Raw genomic sequence first — 24498 nt, 5'->3', positions numbered from 1 at the left:
GGGGAGTCAAGACCAAGTGCAACCTCCAAATGAAGCAGGGTTAGAGGTCAGGGGTCAATGAAACCATTGCACAAAGATGTAATTCAATCACAATTTTAAAGTCATACATTCTATCCTTATTTTTATATTTCCATTATAAATTCCATGTCCATATTTGCAGTGGAAACTGCCATGTAAACTTGTCACTGTGTAATTATACCCTCACACCAGCAGGGCACTGCAGTGCCTCCATTTGTGGGTAGCAGGGGGAAGAGTGAGCACAATTATACCATGACATGTCAGCAGTTTTCATTATAAATGTGTACACAGGAATTTATAATGGGAAAAGATGACGAACTGCATGTAGACCTAAGATGTTAAATATATTGATATCACTAGATAAAATATGAATGCTTTTTTTCCCTCAAGAGCATTATTCAATACATACTAAATCAGCATCCAGTCCATATAGACAGTGTCGCGTATTGGGATCATGATCAGGTTTTCCTTTTTCAGCTCTAATAAATTCCATGATTTTGTGTTCTCCCTCCCCTGGGGTCTAACAATGGAAATAAAAATAGGATATTATGTTACAGAAACATGTATTTAAACAGTCGTATACTGTAATTCTATTTGTAGTATCACTTGCTATTGAAAAAAAACTGTCTGATTAAAATCCAACAGCTTAATTGCCAATGACTGAAGGACTGGGAATCAGGGTGTTGACATACATCTCTGGATCCAGCCCAGGCTGAAGGGATAAAAGTCTCTCTCTAGTGCAAGACTGTGCAAACTACAGCCCATAGGCCACACACAACCCTTGAGCCCTGCAATTGAAGCTGAGACAATTCAGTTCTACTTGTGCTTAAATTTCTTATTCACTAGTTTAACCTGTTTGAATTTCTTGGACTGAAGCTTTACATAGAGCTGTTCTTGTGGTAACTGCCTCATTGGTGTATAGATCCCAAATCAAAACACTAAAATCTGTTAAAATCTGCATCTTGAGATACATCTAAATTAATGAGAACAGTAGTATGGCCCACAAAGCACCATGGTATAGATCCAAGCCCCTTAAAGACAAAACGTTTGTAAACTCCTGCTCGAGTGGGTGTAAGGATTCCACGCAAACAAGTCTGGATAGTCTAAATTCAGTTTCTCCTATTAGGCATGGCTCCACAGCAGAACATTGCTCTTTTAAACACAAATTGAGAGTCTCAAGATTCATGCTGGTACAGTAGGGGATGCTTTTCTGAGGTTGGGATTAAGGGACATTATTAGAACAGTGCAGAGAAAACTTTAATCCGCAACCACTGCAATATTTCACACACCATTGTGACAGCCTATGAATGAGGGGTCTGGGAGCTGCATAAAGTACTCCTGCTACACAGGAGTACTTTATGACAGTGGGCGTCTAAAACGGAAAAGTGTTCCATTCCCTACCAATAACATTCCTTACAGTATCGAGCACATAAATTGACCAAAAATATAAAACCAGACACAGATAAAAGCACCGATATATTAGTGAAATTAGATTAACATTTTACGCCAAGGACCCCAAGTACGATGAAATTACTTGCATGAAGCACATTAACATAATATCATGCGTCGACACAAATTATATTATACATGGGTTAAAATTTACTGGCCAAATTGGTAAATTAGATTCCAAATTATAACAAATATAAAATAAATGGAAGATCAGGACATTTTGGTTGTAGTGACAAGTAAATCTACTGCATATATTTGCTCATCTTTTCCAATATAATTTTCCAGTTTGTATTTTCTGATCACTAATGGTTTTTAAGCAAGGATCGCCTTTTGCAGGATTCCTTCAGAAATTAACATTTACTTTAATGTTAATTTAGAAAGTTCATTTTTTTCCATCCACTAGGAGTTTCAATTTTAAGGGAGGGGGGGGGGGTGGGGAAAGACAATTTTGGGCTACTTAGTATTTAATTACCTCATGACCTGACAGATACACAGCCACACCTTCCCAGGACTGGTCAGTTGAAATCTTCATGTGTACAAAATATTTTAGCTGCTCATGTAACCTGGCCATAAACGCAGTGCCTGAAACAAAACAGAATATACAAGAAATGAAAAATCCTATTTTGTCTGAACAGGCACAGAACTAAAAAATTCTCACTCAAAAACAGATTTTCAAAAATGCCACTGCCCTGTAATGAGGGTGGAGTTTTAGGAATCATTCCAGGAACTGTATGAAAATGGCTAAAAGAACAGCACACACTTTGAAATGTATAAAACAAATAAAACTGTACATCATCATCTTAAGTCAATATTACAATGGCCCAATAATATTAGCATCTCAACTTCAGAGTTTAGACACGAGAGGGGGAACTGGATGGGTACCCAATGGTCTTTCACCTCTAGGGCTTGAAATCAACTCAAACAACAATCTTTTCTGTCTGCTGCCTGTAAGGGTCCCATATGAAATGAGTTTGGATTGTCCCAAACAGGTTTTTAGTGGATAGGGGCCCACAGCATGAAACTGCCCAATAATTTGATACCAACGAATAATACTGGGGCTAGAAAGAGGCCATAAGGACTTGTGGTACCTGAAGTGGAATAAAATTTACATCGGTGAAGTAGGAGGCACTCTTCTAGATTGTAAGGGAACAGCAGTAGAGCATCTATTTTTCTTTTGGAGGATGCAGGCGGAGTTTAGGGGATTGGCGGGGGGGAGAGGGGGGGTGCGGGGAGAGAAAAGAGAAAGAAAGGACTAAACGGGAGTCTTGAGTCCATAAGAGCACAACATAAAAAATACATTTAAAAGCTATGAGCTGAGAAATTCTCAGCTCAGACTGACCCGCTCTCCCAGCTGAAAAAGCAAATGTGGTGGCAGCAGGAATCTAAAATGGGAAAATATAGAAAGATACAAATGCATATAGTTTGCACTTCTGCCTACCCATGTTTTAATTTAATTTGGTAGAGTGGCTCATTACATGTGAGATATGCAGCTCCCAGACCCCTCATTCATAGGCTGTCACAATGGTGTGTGAAATATTGCAGTATGATACACTGCAGGTTAATATTTAAATATTAAATGACAGCCAGTGGAGAACTTAATAATAATTATACTTTGATTCTGTGACAGTTGAATTGTATTGACAAATTAGGGTTATTGTGTTGATCACAAATTTAGGTATGAACATTTGACAAAACACACAATATTTCAGCAAATACCAGGGTTAGGCTTCCCCACCTATATTTCATTATCCAACTGAGAGCTTGGGATTCATCCAAGATTTTAACTGCCCACTTTTATAAACTAAAAATAGTTTGCTATATAGTTTTAATAAATTAATTTCCAACTGGATGACAATTCCATTATAAAGAAGATTTTAAGAACTCTTAAGTGACACCAAACACATGGACTTAGGAATACATGCAATGTGAAAAAGGCATTGTATATTAATGGCTTCAAAAATTAAGAAGCCAAATTCTATTTGTAAAAGCAACTAAAACTTGAATGTGTCAACTCATACAGGAATGTGGTTTCTTGGGCAGCCACAGTCCACCAATGCCTTTCCGAATAGTTTTTTTTTAAAAACACGTGAGTCGTGGCATTCTGTTGGTGGACTTTTGTACCATCGAAGGCATCAATTCAAATCCAAAATATTCCTCATCGATTAGCATCAGGACAGGAAACTCAGACTGATTTTTATCTGCCCGAGTGCAAAGGCCACTCTAGCATCCCTGGCCCGACTGCCTCAGAGGAGATCAAAAACTCAGTGCGGCTGGGAAAATCAATCCAACATTGGTACCACAAAAGATGAGTGAGGTCGTCAAGCTTCCAGAATCTGGATTTAACAGATAATTAAATCAAAAGGAAAATCTGACTTCCTGGAATCTGGAAATAAATTCTGAACCACAAATGCAAGAGGAATTTACAGGAAATAAACTTGTGCCAATATATTCTGTTCAATACTTTGTAATCCACAATGGAATTATTTAGTTTAAAGAAAAAGTATTAGAAAACTAAGCATTACCTGGGGTAATACAGTTGGAGTCAAATCTGGCTTCTGTAGGAAGGTTTTCTCCTTTTTCTAAGGCTTTTTTAATTTTCTCTTCTGCTTCCTTCGCTGATCTACATTTTTAAAAATTGTAGTATCACAATGAATTGAATCATAATGAACAGAAAATATACACATTCATAAACGAGAGAGAGAGAGAGAGAGAGAGAGAGAGAGAGAAAACACGAACAAGTGTAGTCATTATGGATAACTGGCAAGTTTCCCCTCTGCCATAAACAAACAGATATGGAAGGGGACAAGAACAAGAAGGTTAGTGTGTCCAGCTCGCATCCATCACACTGGAGTGTAACAAAAATAATTTTTAAAACTTGCTGCTTTTTCTGATCGCGATAACCTGCATCACCCAATGGCAGCAGCCAGATTTACTCTTTGCTCCCTACCCCATGAGCACCTGTGCCCCTCATTGCTGCTTCTTGCAGCTCCAGCCCGTGCAAGCACCGATGCTTTCCCACTTTCACCGCTTCTGCTATGCCTCCCACCCCACTCGCTCCTGCCACATTTCACCACTTATGTGCCTTCATGCCTTCTGCCCCACTAGCCCACTCCTGAATAAAAAATCCTTTCACCACATTCCCCACTGTGACCCGTTAAGCGACTTAAAATTCTCTGATGTGCATAGCATGCTTTTATTAAGATAGCAAAATCATACTAAATAACTTCAATAACATAGCCAGTCCTAAGGTCCCTCCTCCCTAGAGGTTGCGGGAGGGGATCTGGCACTTGTAGACATATGTGTCTTGGTGGCATTGGGCAGCCCAATGTTACTCCATTGGCCCAAACAAAATAGAGCCAGTTCCAAGGTCACAGTCATCAATGCAGCTATTGTGCTTTTCTCAACACCACCCCAGAAGCCCCCCCCACTGTACCCATTCCCCCCTCCAGTAGTCCCAAACCTAATAATACTTCTCCACAATGTTTCCATAGCCTGCTACCACAATCCCAATGCCCCCGCGCCCCAAGACAACCTTCCTCTACAACTTCCAACATACCACTCTTGCAACTACCAGACCTCCGAGCCTCCCTGCCATTACTCCCAAGACTCAGGGAACCCCTTCCCAATACTCCAACACCCCATCACAACCCTAGATCATCCCCCTCATTATTTCTAATGCCGTCCACCTGGGAGCACCTTCTCTATCATCTTTCTCCAGATCCTGAAGGTTTACAAAAAAGGCCAGACACAATTCATTAGATCTATCTACATAATACTAAAAATTTTATGTCTGCACACTGTTCATGGCTCCAAAACCATACTTTTGTCAACGCCCTCCCCCCACCCACGATTATAAATTTCTAGGTGCACATTTATAATTGACATATGTCACTGTAGTTACACCCTTCCACCATTGGTAGCTCTGTAGCACCTCAGTTTTGCATCTCCCAGCTCCTCCTTGTACTGCAGAGAAACTCCAACGCTCCACCCAATTCTACTTCTCCACTTGCTAAAATGTTGCAAGTTTTTTTTAAAAATAGATAACTATTTTCAATTTTATTTAAAAAAGGGCAGAATGTTTGACTTTAAAATAGGACTGTGCGCTGGACCCAATTATCCCTTGCCCTCCAACCACCCTTCACCTGCAGAGTATGTTTGGTCTTGACTCTCCATGTGCAACGCCATCGGAGATCAACTAGCAATAAATTACATTTGGTACAACAAGGCACATGTTCCATTGAAAACTCCGAAATGTAAATCAGTTCTGTGCAATATCCCATTCGTGTTCAATTTTTGGAATTACTGTGTCACCTGTAGATAGCGTTTTGATAGGACTTTCGATTTTAGAGATGCCACACCTTACCGAACATCTAATGCTTTTTTAGTGAGTGCAGTGCATGTAAAAAAACTGTATAAAATTGGCATGCAGTTGTAGATTCTGGCCACCAGGTGGTACTGTATTAATTTTTCCCCCTCAAATCATTAAAAATACTTCCTGTAAATTTTTCATCTGTCATTTTTTTCAGCTAAATGTGTCTCAGCTAAATCTTCAAACATCCAAAATAAGGGTTTGAACAAAACATTCAAAAAATTACATACTTCACAGTAATGATTTGTCTGTGTCTTTGTTAAATAAATAGTTCTCAGCAGTCACCTAGGAAAAATAATGCCCTCTTGCTCACAGGAACACAATCTTGGCATAAAAGCGAAAGGAATACAAAAAGTCTGGTTCATGGATAAAAACTGAACAATCACCCAGTAAGCCGGTTAGGCTGGTCTCATTCTTAAATGACAATTAGAGCTTTTGCGCAATATTGATTTGATATAGAAACTGAAAAAGAAATTAACCTGAGCAGTTTTGTAATGTTGGATGTTAGCCAGGAGCCCTAGTTTCAGTTTTATTTTACATTAGCAAAATCATAGAAAAAGGAAAAGAAAGTCAGCCCAGGGGTTGCTGCTCATGATCACTACCCATTGACACCTGCTGGAACGTATGCAGGTGTGTGTTAGGGAACATCAGGATTGAACTAATCTGTGATGCCCCCAAAAAGACAATTAACCTATCACTTACTGTCTAGGTTCAGACATGAAAATTTATGAAGGATTAGTAAAATTGCATTTTTCTAAAAAAAAAGGTTCTACCATCAATTCAGTATTATTTTTGGATAATGTATTAGAAAAAAAAATGATTTCTTCCTGAAACTGCCTCCAAAAACTGAAATTCCCCATTACTTTCGTACTTAAAAATTGGGTCCAGCAATGACATGTATTGCATCAATGATGTCAGCACACACATTGCATGCCGCGATTATGTTATGTATGCAATGCACACGCATCTCAATTATCAACCATGTCAAAGGCTGAAAGAGAAGTAGAGAATGACGAGGAGAGAAAACGCACCAGTGTCACACAAGATATCACTGGTGGCTTTTGATTATGGCCATTTCAGTGCTTGTGGCGGGCAGAAACCTGATTGGAGAGATTCCAACATGGAGCTGCGGGAAAGATAGTCATGGATTTGAGAGGCAACAGCATGTTCAAAGAGTTTGAAGAGGAAAGGGAGTTTGGCGATGGGGCAAGAGTTTCCATGGACAGACTGGGGTTTTTTTTTTGAGGGGTGGGTGATGGCAGTTTTGAAAAGGAGGGGAGACAGTACCTAAGGAGATTGAACCATTTACAATATCAGCTAGCATGGGGGCCAGGAAGGGAAGTTGGGCGGTCAGCAGTTTAGTGGGAATGGGACCAAGAGAGCAGAAGGTGGTATTCATGGACAAGATAAGTTCAGAGAGGGCATGGGAGGGGAAGATAGGAGAGAAATTAGAAAAAGGTGCAGGTTCAGGACTAGGACAGAGGGGAACCTTGGGGGAGGTTTCGCTTGGTGTGCAAGGGGAATGGGGTTGCAGCAGAGGCAGCTGAACAGAAGGTCTCAATTTTAGTGACAAAAAGTCCATGAGCTCCTTGCATTTGTTGGAAGGTAAGGGTGGAGAGGATGGGGGGGGGGGGGGGGCGGGGTTTAAGGAGATGGTTGGTAGTGGAGTAAAGGAGCCGGGGGGGGGGGGGGGTTATCTTTGCTTTCCAGGATGATCATACAGAGACATACAAATCTATATTCAACCAATCTATGATTCAGGGCATTAGTGCTCCCTAAAATGCTTTTCAAATTCAATTTACATAGAAAGAAGAGCAAGCCATCCAGTGCTCCAGACTGTTCCACCATTTAATTAGATCATGGCTGATCTGTACTTCAACTCCATTTACCCACTTTTGTTCCATATCCCTCGATACCCATACCTAACAAAAATGTATCAAATCTCAAATGATCAAGCATCCACAGCCTTTTCATAAAGATAGTTCCAAATTTCCACTTCCCTTTGTGTAAAAAAAGGCTCGATTTCACCCTAAATGGTCTCGCTCTAATTTTAACATTGTGCCCCCTTGCTCTGGATTTCCTCCAGAAAATTGTTTCTCTGTATCTACCCTATCAAATATCTTAATCAGATCATCCTTCAACCTTCTAAATTCAAAGAAATACAAGCCAAGCTTTTGCAATCTGTCTTCATAATTTAACCCTTTAAGGTTTGGTATCATTCTGGAATTTGAGCTTTTCCCCTTCCAAAGCCAATATATCTTTCCTGAGGATTTCCTCTCCTGAAGGCATTAATTAGCTGCTTGCTGGGGTACAGTTCTACAGTGCCGGTCCAAGTGGCCATTATTCATGTGGGTCCTTATTCACTGAGTGTTGGTAATCTATTTGACCACAGGAAGCAACTGAGCACAATCCTGGCCTCATTCAGTTTTCACGGATGTACTTTCTAGCAGTGATTACTGGATATTAATGAGGAGGAAAAACTCCAGGAGATTTTCCATTCCCTAACCCAGGGTTAACTATAGCGCCCATGAATCAAACCTAGACTTTCCTGGGCTATGTGACTCAGCTACTTACTGGATAAACTTGCTGAGCCACTGGCAAGTGCCTTGACCATTTTTAACTGACTACCAAATAACGTTCTTACCTAAAACGTCTGCCACGTTGTTGATTCATTTTTGCTCTTGGAGCCACACCATCAACTGCCATAAAGAAGGTCTTTTTTGGCTTAATGATGCGAAATAGAACTTCCACATAGTGGAAAATATCAGCAATTATTTTTTCCTCAGAGATTCGAAAGTGCACATCTTCATCATTTGGGTGAGAACATTGATGGATAATTCCATTCATATCCAGATAGAGATTGTCAAATTCCGGAATCTGAAAAATTGAATGCAGAAAAATGCACAATGAGTGAATCATAAAAGTTTCCTATCTCAAACTGATGGCACATTATTCCACAAACAGCTCATTTTTAATAAAAATCAATTATCCTATTTTAGTAATATTTTATTACTTTCTATGCCACACAATTAGCCTTGAAGTTATAGACCTTTAAAGTTTACAGTTTGTGACAAGGCTTTGGAAGAAATTCTTAATAAACAGGACACAAAATAATACCCAATTGCTCAATACAGTACATGGTGTGAATCTAAAGGTGCACAGGCCAGGAAGATCCAGCCAACTAACTGGTCAACATTTAGGCCACTTATTTTAGATTGACAGCAGTGGGATTTTTGAATTGGCCCCAACATGCAAAACCAAGCAACTGTTGTTTGCAGTGTCTGTGTATGCATACCAGGGCAACACAAGCTAAGGCTTCACGCTGATGGTCAACAGTCAACAGGAAATCAATCGTATACCCAAGCTTCGAAGCAAGGACAGCTTTTGCCTGATCCTCAAGAAAATTTGTTTTAGGATTAAATTCAAAATGATGGCACATTGTTTGTTATTTATCTAATTTTCATAAAAGTCAATTCTATGGCAATACTGTTGCCACAGACAGGTGTGAATGAATACTGTGGTCAGGGTGAATACAGGTCCAGTGTTAGAAATGCTTACTTTTTAATGATAGCGAATTTCTGCAGGATCAGTATTTCATGCGTTAGGTCTGCTTGGAAGTTCTTTTGCAGAATAACACATCTGTCCATAATATATTAAAAATCTTACATCCGCACACACATCCTGTCAACTTCTTCCTTTATAAATTCTTATATCCACATTTATACTGGGTACCAAGTAAACTTGTCATGTTGTAATTACATCCTCCCACCTGCAGTGGTGCTCCACTGGCAGGGGAACATAAGAACAGGAGGGTGTACTTTTGCATGACAAGTTAACATAGGCAGTTTCCATCATAATTGTGGACATAGGAAGATCTAATGGAAGTCCAGACAGACAGATATAATAAAAGTACAAAAAAATAAAATCACAGGAACAAGATTCAGCTGGCTTACAAGTACCATCCAAAGAACAGATTATGACAATTAACCATGATCAGGTATCAATAAAGTACTCTCTTCCTGTCCAATGTTCCCATCAGTATATATCCTGCCATTGTGCAAAACCACACAGCCAGCTTCCCAACGGCTCATTGTGTGAGGACAACGTACAGCTAGCTCAGCCATACAAACCAGAAAGGCCTAGGTTGAGATTCTGTCTGTGCTGAGTTAGCTGATCTCGGGCAGAATGGCAATAGGGGAAATAGTGACCTCAGCACCGTGGGTTAGGGAGCAGAAAACAGTCAGGATTCATGGTTGAATAGTTTACCAACAATCACTGTTTACGCTCACGCATGAAGAATGGATACTTGAATAAGTTACTGAAAGGCGATCACTATCCATGAATCCGTCAATGCCTTGGAGAGATGGGGAAGGGAGGAATAAAAAGCAGGACAATTTCCCAATAAATAAAAAACAGCAAAACACCCATAATAGCTGTAATAGGGGTCAAAAAAGAGAAATGAACAGTGGCAATGGTACAAGATACAAATTAATTTGTATCAAATATAAATAAATGTTTGGGAGCATATTCAAACACTTTGTTTGGAACTTAGTCAATTATGTAACTCTCACCCTGGCAACATGACCTGATCCAACTCTCTTAAGTGTTACACACCCACAATTGGAGAGAGAAGGTAGGGGAGGAGGGGGAGAGCGAGGCCTGCACAAAATATATTAAGTGTTGCCCCAGGTGTTTTTAAAAAAAATACATCAGAGCAGGGTCAGGGTACATGAAGCCAGCACTGTGGCTTGGGCTTTAGTGGAGCCAGGAAGATTTTGTTGGGGGGGGGGGGGGGGGGAAGTCACGCAGAGAAGGGAAAAGTTCCAGATATTGGTGGAATCAGGAGGCTCGGGCATGGAAGCACCATTAGTACACAACTAACCATGGGCGAATGCACTGTTGGTGGCAGGATTTAGCAGAAGGGTGGTGCACTAGACATTGGCCTGAAAGGCCGCATCAGGAGCCGATGGACACAGGAGCCAAGGGGGTGGACATAATGCCAGCAGAGTTGCAGATATCAATGACATCGGGAGTCTGGGCCTTGGCTAACAGCTACATTTTTATAATTCTCCCATTGCCTTGGCCCCTCCCTTCCACAACAGAGAAACAAGTCAATTTATTTCACTTGGGGGAAATTAAGCAGTTTTCAGAGCTGCCGGTACCCATTCCAAGCAGCCCAGTGCCATTTGAACCGTGAGCAAAGATAGACTTTTGAGCTACAACATCAGCTGGAAGTGGGCAATTTAAAAGGGAGATTAAAAGTTAAAAAAACAGAAAACTTACTTGCCTTACTCACCTGTACTAAGGTGGCTGACACACTGGAACTTGAGAAACCAAAGGTGCGGCAGCGTCACCTAATGACCTGAGCATGGAGCTGCAGCACCACCAATTATTACCATCACATTACATTCAAAAGTCCTGTTAAGTCAGCATTACTAATCACTGAGAAAGAGTTACATAGGACTTTTCAATAGGATGTAGCAGGGCAGGACATATTTAATTTATATACAAGATATATAAATTGTGCGTGTCGCAGTATGGGGGACAAAATGGAACTAAACAAAATGGCAGTATTTTACAATTAAAATGTATTGGATTGTGTAAAAAAACATGAAGTCCATAAAATTTTGAAGAGTGTCCCCCAAATTCAAATTGAACTTTTTTTTGAAAAATGCTCAGAATGTCACTGCTAAGGAAGAGAACCTAACACCATGTCAGCATCAACCACGCCCACATCAAGTACTTCATTGTGTAACACCTCCTGCATTCTCCAAAAAATGCAGCTGAAGCCCAAGTTCAGAGGGGTGTCTGACCTGCAGTACAAGTCATTACAATTCAGCAAATGAAGCCCAAGCAATTCAATCTAATTTGCACATCTATCTTATTTTCTGGGTCGTTCTGTTTGAATTTTGCAGGTCTGGATATTAGGAAGGGGCTGCTTTCAGCACTATTGCCTCATTGGTGGATAAATCCTAATCAGAACAGCAAGATTGGTTAGTATCAGGAACTTGAGACAACAACTTGCATTTATATAGCGCCTTTAATGTAGTTAAATGTCACAAGGTGCTTCACAGGAGCGTTATCAAACAAAATTTGACACCGAGCCACTTAAGGAGATTCAGACAGGTAACTAAAAGCTTGGTCAAAGAGGTAGGTTTTAAGGAGCATCTTAAAAAGGAGAAGGAGGTAGAGAGGTTTAGGGAGGGAATTCCAGAGCTTAGGGCCTAGGCAGCTGAAGGCACGGCCACCAATGGTGGAACAATTAAAATCGGGGATGCGCAAGTGGCAAGAGTTGGAGGAGCGCAGAGATCTCGGAGGGTTGTAGGGCTGGATGAGGTTACAGAGATAGGGAGGGGCGAGGCCACAGAGGGGTTTGAAAACAAGGATAAGAATTTTGATATCAAGGCGTTCCCGGACTGGGAGCCAATATAGGTCAGCGAGCACAGGGGAGATGGGTGAACAGGACTTGGTGCGAGTTAGGATACAGGCAGCAGAGTTTTGGATGATCTCAAGTTTATGGAGGGTGGAAGCTGGCAGGCCAGCCAGGAGAGCAGTGGAACAGTCAAGTCTAGAGGTGACAAAGGCATGGATGAGGGTTTCAGCAGCAGATGAGTTGAGGCAGGCGCAGAGACAGGCAATGTTACGGAGGTGGAAATAGGCAGTCTTGGTGATGAAGCGGAACCATGAACCCATGACGCCATTGTTAACCTGTTAACTAAGATTTCACTTGATTTGCATCAGATTTAACATCATGATTTCAATGTCTTGCATCAGACTTAACATCATGAATGAGTTGTAAACATAACTGGTGTTTTAATCACACTTAAAAATATTTTGTAAAAATATTTAAAATCAGAAGCAATTTTAATATGCCAAAGTATTAAATGCTGGCTGTGCTAAAACTGATCTGGGAGTGCTTAATACTGACAAATGAGTACATGAATTGGGAAGCATTCCCTCAAATCAAGGGAATACACAATAGGGAGCAATGGCATATGGTATATAGCCAAAGTAGCATTGAAGATGCAATTATGCTCCACAAAACATACTGCGAACAAAGTTACTCTGAAGTTCACTCTAGTTCTGGACAACCAATTTGCAGTTGCACCTCCAGAACCATTTCATTTCCTCTTTGGGAAGCTAGGTTTTGTCGTGACATCATTAACTTCAGCAGTATGACACAATTATGCAATGAAGCATTCATAATGAGAAAGCCTGACATTTCAAGGGAGAAATATTTAATTTGGAGAGGTTTATTACATAGATTACATCATTTTGAGAGGTACTCTACAGCAGAAAGAATGAAATGAGACCTGAACTGCTAAAGACTTGTTTATATTGTGTTTTGAGTACCGCAGTTCAGGTTCCAGACCCTCAACTTCTTGGGGTTCCTTTGCCATTCTTATTACAAGGAGAGTCGGATCACTGAATCCCTGTTTCCACACGTCACAGCACGTGATACTAAAGTATGTGGGTAAACCTACCTTCGGGATTATAATTCCCCAATATGACGGATTGGAAGAAGTTACAGGTGCATTCTCTACATCTCACCGGAATGCTTTAATATATTAAGTGGAGTTTGTGTCCCTGAGGATTTCACTATCTTGCATCAGATTTGACATCATGAAAAAGTTATGTTTAAATTGAACCTCCGACTCTACTGATGTTTTAATCAAATTTACAGAAAAAGTGTATTTATAGAATACATACTTTTTTTTGTTCCTACAGGCAGTTTTGATAATTAAAGCTTTGAACATAAAACAGTGAATGCTGGCTATGCTGAACTTAACCTGGGAGTAACAAATGTTGAGATCTGAAATGGGAAATTGTTCCTTTCCCCAATGCCAACATCTCACACCTTCAAGGCAACATAAATAAATTAGGGGGGGAAAAAAAAAAAAGACATTGAACGAGAAAAGGCAGTTTGGTCCATCAACTACCAATTCCCAACAAATCAAATACAATTTACATCATGGGCCTGACCAAACTGGGCCATTGGGTGAATAATCACAAGTAAAATGATCAACTCGGTCAGACGCTATGACATGCCTTATTCACTAGTGTACAAAAATACTGGTGGAAAAGAAATCAAGAAAAAACATTCACTGGCATGAGATCACAATGATGAAATGACATCACAGAGCACTGGTTTATTTTCTTGGGTTACAAAAAAGTTGCTTTTTTCTCATTGAAATGAGTACAAGTCAAATAACTAGTGCGTTGTAGTCAGTACATAAATACCACTGTAACTGAGGCTGGCAAGACATTTATATTTTCAAACATTAGTGAACAGTAACATACAGCTTAAATTACTTGATAGTAAATCAATTCAGGGGAAATCAAGAAGCAATTAAGGCACCTACACACAAAAACCGACAGAGACTAAGTAGGTAACATTACAGGGAGACAAGACTGAGTATTTTCAGTACTGTGTTCCAACATTAGGTTTTAAGAATTGTAACAAAGATGATACAATAGCCCCCAGCAGCACCACTGGGGAAAAAAAAGTGAGGTGAAAGAAATATTAAATTGTGAAAGAAGCGTTCAATTTAGAGTGTATATTTGAATTCTGACAGTTTGGAGGATGGTACCACTGACATTGTACCGTAGTTGGTTGTCTTAAACAAGCTAATTCAGCAGCAATAATTAATATTAAGAGCTTCTCGGATTTTGAATTTCTGTTTACTTTAAGAAATTTACACGAGAGGGTGACCGGCTCAAGATTAAAAGAATGTTAAAGCCCTCGCCGGAAAACTTGGCTCGAATTCCCTTATTTAAAAATAATTTTAAGTGCTGCTACGCCGCCAAGAAAAGGGGTTTGAAGATGAAGGAAGAAGCCCACAGACTGCGGGCCTGGGTTTATGTGAAAGCGACTTCTGAGGGTGGCGGGGGGCTTGCGAGGACACGGGAAAAGCCTGGGCCTTTCTTACCTGATGCTCCTTCACCACTTGGCTCAGGCACGGATACCGTTCGCTTATCCACCGGTAAAACTTGGGGACGCCCATCGTCGCTGTGTTTAAAATTGAAGGTAGATTTTTTTTTAAAAAGAAAAAGTTGAATCCGCGGCCGCTAGCTGGTGAGGGAGCGGGGGGGGGGGGGTTTAAGCCGGGGGTTGGAGACGGTGAGCCCAGTGCCTGCGCCGCCTTTCCTCCCTCTCCCTGACTCTCGGGCCGGGGCCCTACGGAAGCGGCCTGTCAGGCTGACGTAACTCCAACTCCCGGCAACAAACTCCCAGCAAAAAAAAAAGCCGCCCGCACCCAACAAGCTCGGTCCCTCTCACCGCTCCGAAAGGCCCGTTTTATTATATAAATGTTATTTTTTTTAAAAGTCCACAGTCCTCTCTCGCGCGCGCGCCCCGATCTTCACTTTCGTTTTCTCTCTTCCCCCCTTTAAATAGTTTGTTAGTTACTGGAACGGTGTCACTTTTATACTAGTCCGGGTTGCCCGGCCGTTCCTTGTGTTGTGGGTCTGGGCGATGCACAGGTTAGAGGAGGAGGAGGCGACATGAGGAAACATTTTTCTTTCAACGCAGCGAGTTATGATCTAGAATGCACCGCCTGAAACGGTGGTGGAAGCATTCAACCGTAACTTTCAAAAGGGAAGTGGACGTATGCTTAGAAGGGGAAAAGTTTGCAGGGCAGTGGAGTGGGACGAATTGGATAGCTCTTTCAAAGAGCCAGCATAGGCAGGATGGGCCGAATGGTCTCGTTCTGTGCTGTATCATTCTATGGTTTTGTCATGAAACAATCACAGTTCAATGTAAAGATTTTTTTAATTCTTTAACTTGATACTCAGAGGGAATATAATAATCAGGTTTAAGATAATGATCAAGAGATATAGGTAGTACAAAGACTAAAGTTATATATTGGAGATGAGCCAACTATGAGGAAATGAGGATGCAGCTAACTAAGGAAGATAAACTGAAGAAAAATTTGAGTTCCTATGAAAGGTCATGGGACCTGAAACGTTAACTCTTTCTTCTCTCCACAGATGCTGTGTAACCTGTTGTGTTTCCAGCATTTTCTGTTTTTATTGAAGAAAAATATTGACAGATAAAGAAGAACAGCAGTGGGCAATATTTAAAGGGAAGACCAATAGAGTTCAGGAGAATATATTCCACTAAAAAAAGAACCAACTAGCCAAGAATGAGACACCATGAATAGATAAAGAGGTGAGGATAAAATTGAATTGAAAGAAAAAGGCATAGGTAAAGTATATAAACAATAAAGGAGGATCACAAAAGGGAATGGTCCAGAATTTGCTGAAAAAATAACGGCGTGTGAGTGACGCATGCCATTATTAACATGCAAATCGGCCAGCAACTTATGGTGAGGAAGAGATGCCCCATGAATTGCAAATCGCCACAAGTTGCTGTCCAATTTGCTCCACTCCACCATCAGCTTTGCGAAAACAGCATCTCATGCTTAACCTCCCTATGATTTTCAGGAAGTTGCTGCATTTTCACATTAATTACCCATTAAATTCACCACAGAAATTCAAGTCTAGTAATTAAGTGTAAGTACCCTTTTAACATTGTGATAATTGTTAATGACTGCCAATCAACCTCTCTTGCCCAGAAAGTGAACAATTAAAAGTGTGAAGTCTCATTCCTTCAGGTTGTGAATTGTTGTTGGAGATTTAAAAAATGTCAAATTTTAAATAAAAATAAGATTCTTTCTGTACCTTTGTCTTTTTTTTCTCTCTCTTAATCCAATCTGTCTTTCCCTCTCTTATTATTTATCTTTCTGTACCTTATTTGACATTGAATTCACCCTCGTTCTCAGTCCTTCCCCTGTTTATTTCTCAATCCTTAAATCTCATTGGTTAAGGATATACACTGTTTGTCCTGTTGTTCACCAAGGTTCCAGATGCCCTGTGACCCTCACCGTGCCAGCTTGCACTTCCAGCAACATTGTGGGCAAAAAGTCTTTGAGCTGTAGGGTGCAGGGTGTGCTGTGAGATACCCCATTCCAGCAAATTCTGGGCCAACATGATGAGCTTAGGAAAGAGTTTAAAAAGACAATTAGGAAGGCAAAGAGAAAATATGAAATTGAAAGGTCAAAGAACACAAAAAGAAATAATGTGTTCTATAGGCACATAAGTAATAAAAGGAGAATTAAAATAGGGATAGGGCGACTAATGGATGAGCAAGAAAAACTCACAGCAGATTAAACTGAATGGCAAGGATGCTTAATACTTTGCCTCAGTTTTCTCTGAAGAGACTAACAAAGAGAAAATTACAACAGTAGAACAATTCAAGAGGCATATTACAACAGTTTATGTAGAAAGAAATTATATACTAGCCAAACTTGAGGACAAGACTAGGGTCCAGATGGATTGCACCTGCGAATACTCAAAGAAATTAGGGAGGACCTAACAAAGGCAGTAGTAGAGAACTGATGAACAGCAAATGTAATTCCTATCCTCAAAAAAGGAGATAGAACCCAGAGAACTATAGACCAGTCAGCTCAATGTCAGTGGTAGGAAGAGACTAGAATCTTTGCTAAAAGATGAGATAACAAAACATATAGAGATGGAGAATATAATAAAAAATAATTAGCATGGATCCCTAAAAGGGAGGTCATGTTTAACTGACCTTACTTAATTCTTTGAAGAAATAACAAAGAGTAGACAAGGGCAGTGGTATACACAGACTTTCAGAAGGCCTTTGATAAGCTGCCACATAAGAGACTCATGACAAAGGTCAGGGCGTGAGGAGTCAGGGGCGAGGCAGCAGAATGGATTGAAAGATGGCTACTAAATAAAAAATAGGATAGGGGTTAAAGGAAGTTTCTCGGACCGGCAGATAGTGGGAAATTGTGTCCCGCAGGTTTCTGTGCTGGGATCAATATTGTTCACCGCATACATAAATGATTTGGACTAGAGCAATACATTAACTGTTGATGGCTTCAGAAAGAGAAACAGTGAATGTAACCTTAAAAATTGGAGATAAAAGATGTTAAAAATGTTGGCAAACTGAATTTTTTAAAAAATGCTTGAAATCCAAGGCAGGTCCTTCAGTGTCTGAAAGAGAAATGATAGGTTAACATTTCAAGAAGCAGCCCTTTGCCAGATGCAGTATTGCCAAGGTCAGGCAATTTAAAACAATGAGATTTCTTTTGACAAAAAATTGACTAATCAGAAATCAGTAAGGCTTAACAAGCATGCTTGTAATCTAAACAAAAATGAGCAAAGATATATTCTTTTCTCCCCCTGAACTATTAAAGGTCATATATGTTAAGTATATCATAACTGCCTTCTAGATATGGACAAATACTAGGGCTCAAAACCAACATACCATCAGCCACTGCCAGAGTAAAAACAAATCTACCTACCTTTCAATTATAGCTTCACCTTAATTGGATTCTTGCAGAATTTTATGTAATTCCTTTTGTGTAGAATCTTTTTAATATAGCCTTATGTGAAGCTAATCTTGTGCCTGTACATGTTACATCATCGTTTGTGTTAAACTTCAATACCCATTTCACTATCCCATGAGAGGAAGCTGGAGTCAAGGCAGATTGTAATTAACTGGAAAATAAGTTTAGTAAACTGATCAGAACCCTTGGTAGTTACAGCCAGGAACCTCTCCAATTTGAGTCGGTAGGAAGCTTTAGTGAACTCACTCCCTCTCCCACCCCGAGGATTTCCACACAATGCTCTGCATTTGAACATTAGGAAAGGTTTTGCGTACTGTACATATATGTAATTCTCTATTCAGTTGTGCAGGAGGTAAATATGTTGACTCCACAATTAAGTTTGTTACCTTTCTCCCCCACTTCATCTATTCTAGAAATTCGCCGGCAGCCAAAAACAGAATATTGTGAGCTATTTTATCATAGCCAGAGACTCGTGGTTGTCTGCAAATTTGGTAACCATTTTAAAGGACCAATTTGTCCAGCTTCAGACATGAACAAAAGTCTGAAAGATGGGAAGGGAATAGCATCACTGCAGTTCTGTCTCCACTTTATCTAAAGAAGGTAATAATTAAGCAAATCTTATTATATCCAGGCAATTCCAGGTAATTCAATTCATTTTGCAGCCCTTGGAAGGGAAAGCTGCCAATCAAGCTTACAATACAAAGTCTGCACTATCCTTTCAATGCTTTTTCTTCATCGAGAGATTGCTGCAACAGTTCCATCAATTCACTGCATGCCATAACAGCATTGAAAAATCTGCACACATTATCAATGTAATAATTCTATTTGCATCACACCCATTCAAGGGGAATAGCTTTTCCATACAAAAGGCCAAACATTTTACAATCAGTGCTCAGGGATACAGGTCTATAACTGGTATCTGGTTTAAGGAGGTGAAATACAAATGCTAAACAGTCACTGGCAGGGAACACTTAAAAGACTGATTCATTGAATACCTGGGCCAGAACTACAATAAAAATTGTTTCAGGTGTTTAAAAGATGAAAATAGATGTTGTATTGTCAAGGTTCCTGACAAGATACATACTACAGTTGTGTGTTTTTAAGAAAACCAGACAAAGGATATTGCTGCATCAATACTTAACTGACTCCTGCACATTGTTCCAGTATTTTAGCCCTTATTGTAAATACTTGATGTTGAGTTCTGTGTCTTTTGGAGGGTGTAGTGTTTAATCTGTATAGAACTGTGTTAAGCCTTCCATCTGCTCAAAAGGTTGATATCCAAATGCGTTGATGATCTCCCACAGATCTGAGAACTATCAGGAATAAGATCTTAAAATTTCTACGGCCCAATAGAACCTGCCCTGATTAAAAAATCTTTAATCCAGAATGATCAATTTCTTTGAAGGATGCTTGAGAAAGTGAGGTCTCACACCTTGAAAAGATGTTAGAATCTCTTCCCTAATAGCAGTTGAACCAGAAACAGGAAATAATCACTCCTGGCGTGTTGCAGCAAAGACTCTCGGAGTGTTGCATTCAGGTTCTTCATAGTGCTCTGTTAGTTTCCTTGTTCTGTGCTGTTTATACCCAAGCATAAGTTTCTTTAACCCTGAATGGAAACTTGTTTTGCCGTAAGTGGTTGGGTGGCTTGCCACTTTCAGAGCCAGTTGACCTTCAAGAGTTTTAAGGAAACAGCTACATTCTTGATATTAATTTTAGCTTTTAAGTAAGTTTCTGTTAGCAGTGTTGTTAGTAAAAGGGATTCCAGTCAGTGTTTTAGCTGATAAGGAGGTCACAAAACTGTCTGTTAGCTCCAGCCTTGAAAAGGCACCTGCATAGATCTGGAAATTTAAGGAGTGAGTCGTGTTACGGGGAGTAATTCTTGTTAAAACTGAAGTCCAGCTAATTGGATGAGGTAATACTTTAAAACATGTGAATTCTTTTGTAGCGAGAGTGAACGAAAGGTATAAAGAGGGGTTTTAGAATAATTCAGAATTCGACAAAACCTGGCCAGCCGTTCCCCTCAAGCTCGAAACATGTAATGCAGTCATTGCTTCGGTCTTGTACCATGTGTCTCAAGCATATGTGTAATTATTACTGGAAGTCATTGTCATTGTGCATGAGTGGTTGTTGGTAATAATGGTTATCATTGTATATGTGTGGTTGTTAGTAATAATAGTTATCATTGCTTAATTCATATGAAAGCCAATAAATGCCTTTAAAGCCTATTGTGGAATAACATAAATTTATAAGCAAGAAAATCCATTCCCGAACAGGTTCATGCCTGGTACAAACTTTAGGTTTTGTTGGTGTCTTCATCCTCCCACCTCCCCCAACTTTTTTCATAAGTGAGCCCTAAAGGCTTTGCCTGAAGATGAGATACAGAACCAAGGGTGTGAAAGGAACAGGATGACCATGTTAAGAACATCAACAGTTCATCTGAAGCAGTTTAGCAACAATTTTTGCGAAGTATTAACCACAAATGCGATCTATCAAGGGCATAGGCCATCCTGACATATTAAATCTGAGCCACTTGCTATTGGATAAATTGCACAAGCTTCGACCAGACTGTTTACAACTATGGCATACTATTTGACCCTGAGTTGAGCGTCCGACCCCATATCCTCTCCATCACCAAGACTGCCTCCATAATATCGCCCGTCTCCACCCCTGCCTCAGCCCGTCTGCTGAAACCCTCATCCATGCTTTTGTTACCTTCAGACTTGACTATTCCAATGCCCTCCTGGCCACCCTCTGTAAACTTGAGCTCATCCAAAATTCTGCTGCCCATATCCTAACTCGTACCAAGTCCCATTCACCCATCACCCTAATGCTCGCTGACCTACATTAGCTGTCGGACCAGCAACGCCTCGAATTTAAAATCCCTCCATATTTCTGTAACCTCCAGCCCCATAACTCTCCGAGCACTCCTGCAATTATGGCCTCTTGTGCATCCCGATTTCCTTCACCTCACCATTGGCTGCTGTTCCTTCAGCTGTCTAGGTCCCAAGCTCTGGAATTCCTTTTATAAGCCTCCGCCTCTTTCTTCTCTTAAGATGTTCCTTAAAACCTACCTCTTTGACCAAGCTTTTGGTCGCCTGTCCTAATATCTCCTTATGTGGCTCGGTGTCAAATTTTGTTCCTGTGAAGCACCTTGGGACGTTTTACTATGTTAAAGGCGCTATATGAATGCAATATTTTTGTTGTTGTTCATTTGTAAAGTGGCCCTCCAAGTATCTAATTTCTTGGGTTCCTTCTTAGTATAGAAGGTGCTTTTCCAGTACTTCATCTGTACTCAGAATAACTTACAAATTCTCAATAGGGGAGCAAAATATATTCTCCTGCGGCTACAGGGACTTCATAAAATGTGTGCACCCTACCATGGTTGAGAAAAATTAACACTCAATTTTCAAACCTACTATGTTAGTCCATCGATAACTCAGATATGGTAGCAGCTAACAGAGAACAACATGCAGGTCTGGCTTGATGTATTATTCAGTCCAAGGTGGTGGGTGGTTCAGGGTGCCAGACTACATTCCTTTTTTGGCAAACAATATTTTTGTGCTTATGAATAGTTAGTGGCAAATTTACAATTCTGCTAACTGAATCTGGTAAAACCTTTAAAATATCTGATTGTAAAAACACACAATAAAAATGCATTCCATGCTTTATTTTACACACTATTCTGCAACAAAATTGTGAACATAAAAAAAAATAGAAAATCTAGACTGAAACACTTTCAAATACTACAATCGTGTACAAAAATATTGTGAATTTTTTTCTGTTGTAAAGTTTTGCAAGCAACCGCGAATGAGCACAGAAAGTAGCTGCACAAAAGTACAATTCAGTAAGTGTGCATATTTTTCTTGTATTTCATATTCATAAGTTGTCAGAAGAAACCATTACATATATAGTGATCAACCTAAGAGTAGGTGTCATCCACATCGAGAACAGTGGAAACTGGTGCGCAAAGGAGGACAATGAAAATCAAAATAACAGCAGCAAAAACACAAAATATCACAACAATCTCAACAGGTCATCTTATATTCAATAATCAGACTTCGGCATCAACCATCTGAATTAAATTCAGTGAATCATTTCTTCACACTTCTGACTAGAGTAGGATTTTACTTCTCTTACAGATATGAAAAAGTTATTGCTCTCCACCCAAAGAGAGCCAGATGAGGTTGTACAGTTGTAAGGGGACCTCCTTGCACCTCAGAATCCCACACAGTTTTGTCAGTTATAAAATAGCCACTGTTCAATCTTGAAGGAGCAACTTAATATAGCTTAACAGACAAGACCATTTTGATCCCAATAAATTATCTGGGCCACCAATGTGTGTGATTTTTTTTCAAAAGCATCAATACGATTCAATTTATAACACAAAATTCATCAATACAATACAAGTTGACAGTATACAATGAGCTCTGGCCTCAAAGGAGTAATTGAAATGCAGTCTTTTGGGCTTCTCCAGCAGTTCACATAAGGAATCCATTTGCTTTCTCCTGGACTATCTCTGGGATCTCCACAAATTTCAAGTTGTTCGGCTTTCAACGTGGACACTTTTTAGTCACATTTTACTATTTCAACAGTCTCCTACTCCATACTTTGTCAGGTTTCTGTATATCTGATTTCCTGTTCCAGTTAAATCCTACCTCCTCAACCAAATTATCTTTAAAGCCTTTTGATTCCAATTTCAGTACTTAAAAAAATAATCAATTTACTCCTGAGATCTACTATTGAAGTTTGAATCCTTCTCACTACAGTTAATCAGAAGTCAGTAAAGTTCTCAGTTTGCCCTTTATTTAGCCTTCTAGAGTTGAAGGAGAATTCCAGATCCTTTTGATCTTTGAGATGTGATCTCTTTGACAGGAATACGTTGTTATCTTCCTGAAGTAAGTTTTCAAAAAAAAAATCCACTGCTGCAAAGGTGTATTGCAGTGATACAAAACTTGCTTCCTGAAACATTGGCAACTTTTAGTGGGTGATTTTGAGCTGGGGATAAAGGAGGTCACAAATCAAGCAGCCACTCCATAAACCACATAACTCATCAATCTTGATTCTTCCTTATACCAGAGTTGTAGCTTTTTGTGAATGTTTTCACATGTATGGAGCCCAGCCCAGGTACATTTGACACAAGAGTTTTTCATCTGTTGCTTCTTGAATAAGGTAGTGGACATGACCTTCAATGGATAAAGGCAAACCCTTCACCTTATTTCTCGTCTTAATCACACCATGCAGCCGTTTTTCTATGTCCTGAACGTGGGTCTTGGCCTAAAAAAGAACAAGTCAGCCCTTTAAAAGTTAAGGTAGTAATTATTTCCCTTTTTAAATTCAATTGAGGTTTAACCTGGTTGCAGAGCACATTTTAAATCTCTAATCACTCCTCTTCTACGACAGACCGCACCAACTATATTTGATCTGCTTTCATCCCAAAGGTGATTACTTACATTTGAAAAAGGAGTATCTTCCACCAAATTACTCTATAGCATCATAAAAGGGAAACAGCTCTACTGGTGTCTTTGTCACCTCTTGCTACTGCATTTTACACTTTCAAGCTGCTCAACTGACATTTAGAGCTTGCTCAGTGCAACAAGTCTAGTGGTTCTACCCTAGTAACATTAAAGTACTGCCCACAGTCGAGCCTAATCAGACCCTTCTTTTACAAAATTGAGAAGTCAAGGGAATGGGACAAGGCCCACAATGCAGGTCACCATGAAAGTATTAAAGACAAGGTAAATCAGGAAATAATGATTAGTTGACACCAAGTTGGGATTTTTAGAAGCCTGAAGATTGCAGAAGGAAAGATAGACGTGGTAAGGAATTGCACAATTTTGAGATCCTGGGAAACAATGAGTTAAAATAGGAGATTGTGTGATGAATTTTGATTTCAATACAATAAGGACATAGAAAAAGAAAGAAGCATTTGTAGGTCTGTGTACCTGAAGCTTAGAAGCAGTAAGAACACCAATAGTTGTATCAATAAAATAGAGAAAGGGAAGAAAATTTGCAAGGTTGAAGGCTGCAGATTAGAGTTCTACAATCTAACATGATGGATGCTATCTGTTCTCATCTGAGCAGATTCGTAAAAATGTTCCCCCACATTTAAAAACAAAGTCTCAGCTCCCTCTTTTTGAACCAAAGAAGGCCTTTCTGCAGCCAACAGTGGGTCAAAACAACATTCTCTACTTTCCACTGAGCGGGCGTGAGGAATTGCTCTTCTGGTTGCTGCAAGTCAGATTGTTAGGAGCCCGTTGAATAAAAATGTGTGCGAATGACTAG

General features: G+C 39.9%; 2 protein-coding genes and 1 long non-coding RNA gene across 6 annotated transcripts in view; 1 reads left to right on the top strand and 2 right to left on the bottom strand.

The window, feature by feature from the left end:
* xrn1 (5'-3' exoribonuclease 1) overlaps nt 1–15358 on the bottom strand; it is an 82054-nt gene extending 66696 nt beyond the window's left edge. For 2 of the 4 annotated variants that reach the window (XM_067995046.1, XM_067995045.1), the window contains exons 1-5: nt 14767–15237; nt 8481–8713; nt 3990–4087; nt 1940–2049; nt 428–538 (exon numbers count right to left, since the gene is read on the bottom strand). In XM_067995046.1, coding sequence (XP_067851147.1) covers nt 428–538; nt 1940–2049; nt 3990–4087; nt 8481–8713; nt 14767–14841 — 627 coding nt within the window. In that variant the 5' untranslated portion in view covers nt 14842–15237. Of the gene's footprint in view, nt 1–427; nt 539–1939; nt 2050–3989; nt 4088–8480; nt 8714–14766 lie in introns of all 4 variants that reach the window. The other 2 variants (XR_010965425.1, XM_067995044.1) reach the window with 2 other exon arrangements.
* LOC137331326 (uncharacterized) overlaps nt 14721–24498 on the top strand; it is a 38058-nt gene continuing 28280 nt past the window's right edge. The window contains exon 1 of the long non-coding RNA XR_010965426.1: nt 14721–14864. This is a non-coding gene — a long non-coding RNA (uncharacterized lncRNA). The remainder of the gene's footprint in view (nt 14865–24498) is intronic.
* atr (ATR serine/threonine kinase) overlaps nt 21881–24498 on the bottom strand; it is an 81829-nt gene continuing 79211 nt past the window's right edge. The window contains exon 47 of the mRNA XM_067995047.1: nt 21881–23490. Within this exon, the coding sequence (XP_067851148.1) occupies nt 23317–23490 (174 nt within the window). The 3' untranslated portion in view covers nt 21881–23316. The remainder of the gene's footprint in view (nt 23491–24498) is intronic.

Source organism: Heptranchias perlo, chromosome 13, assembly GCF_035084215.1.
Source record: "Heptranchias perlo isolate sHepPer1 chromosome 13, sHepPer1.hap1, whole genome shotgun sequence".
Classification (NCBI taxonomy): domain Eukaryota; kingdom Metazoa; phylum Chordata; class Chondrichthyes; order Hexanchiformes; family Hexanchidae; genus Heptranchias; species Heptranchias perlo.
The sequence above is the reverse complement of the archived record's forward strand: the minus strand, read 5'-3'. Positions and strand labels throughout refer to the sequence as shown.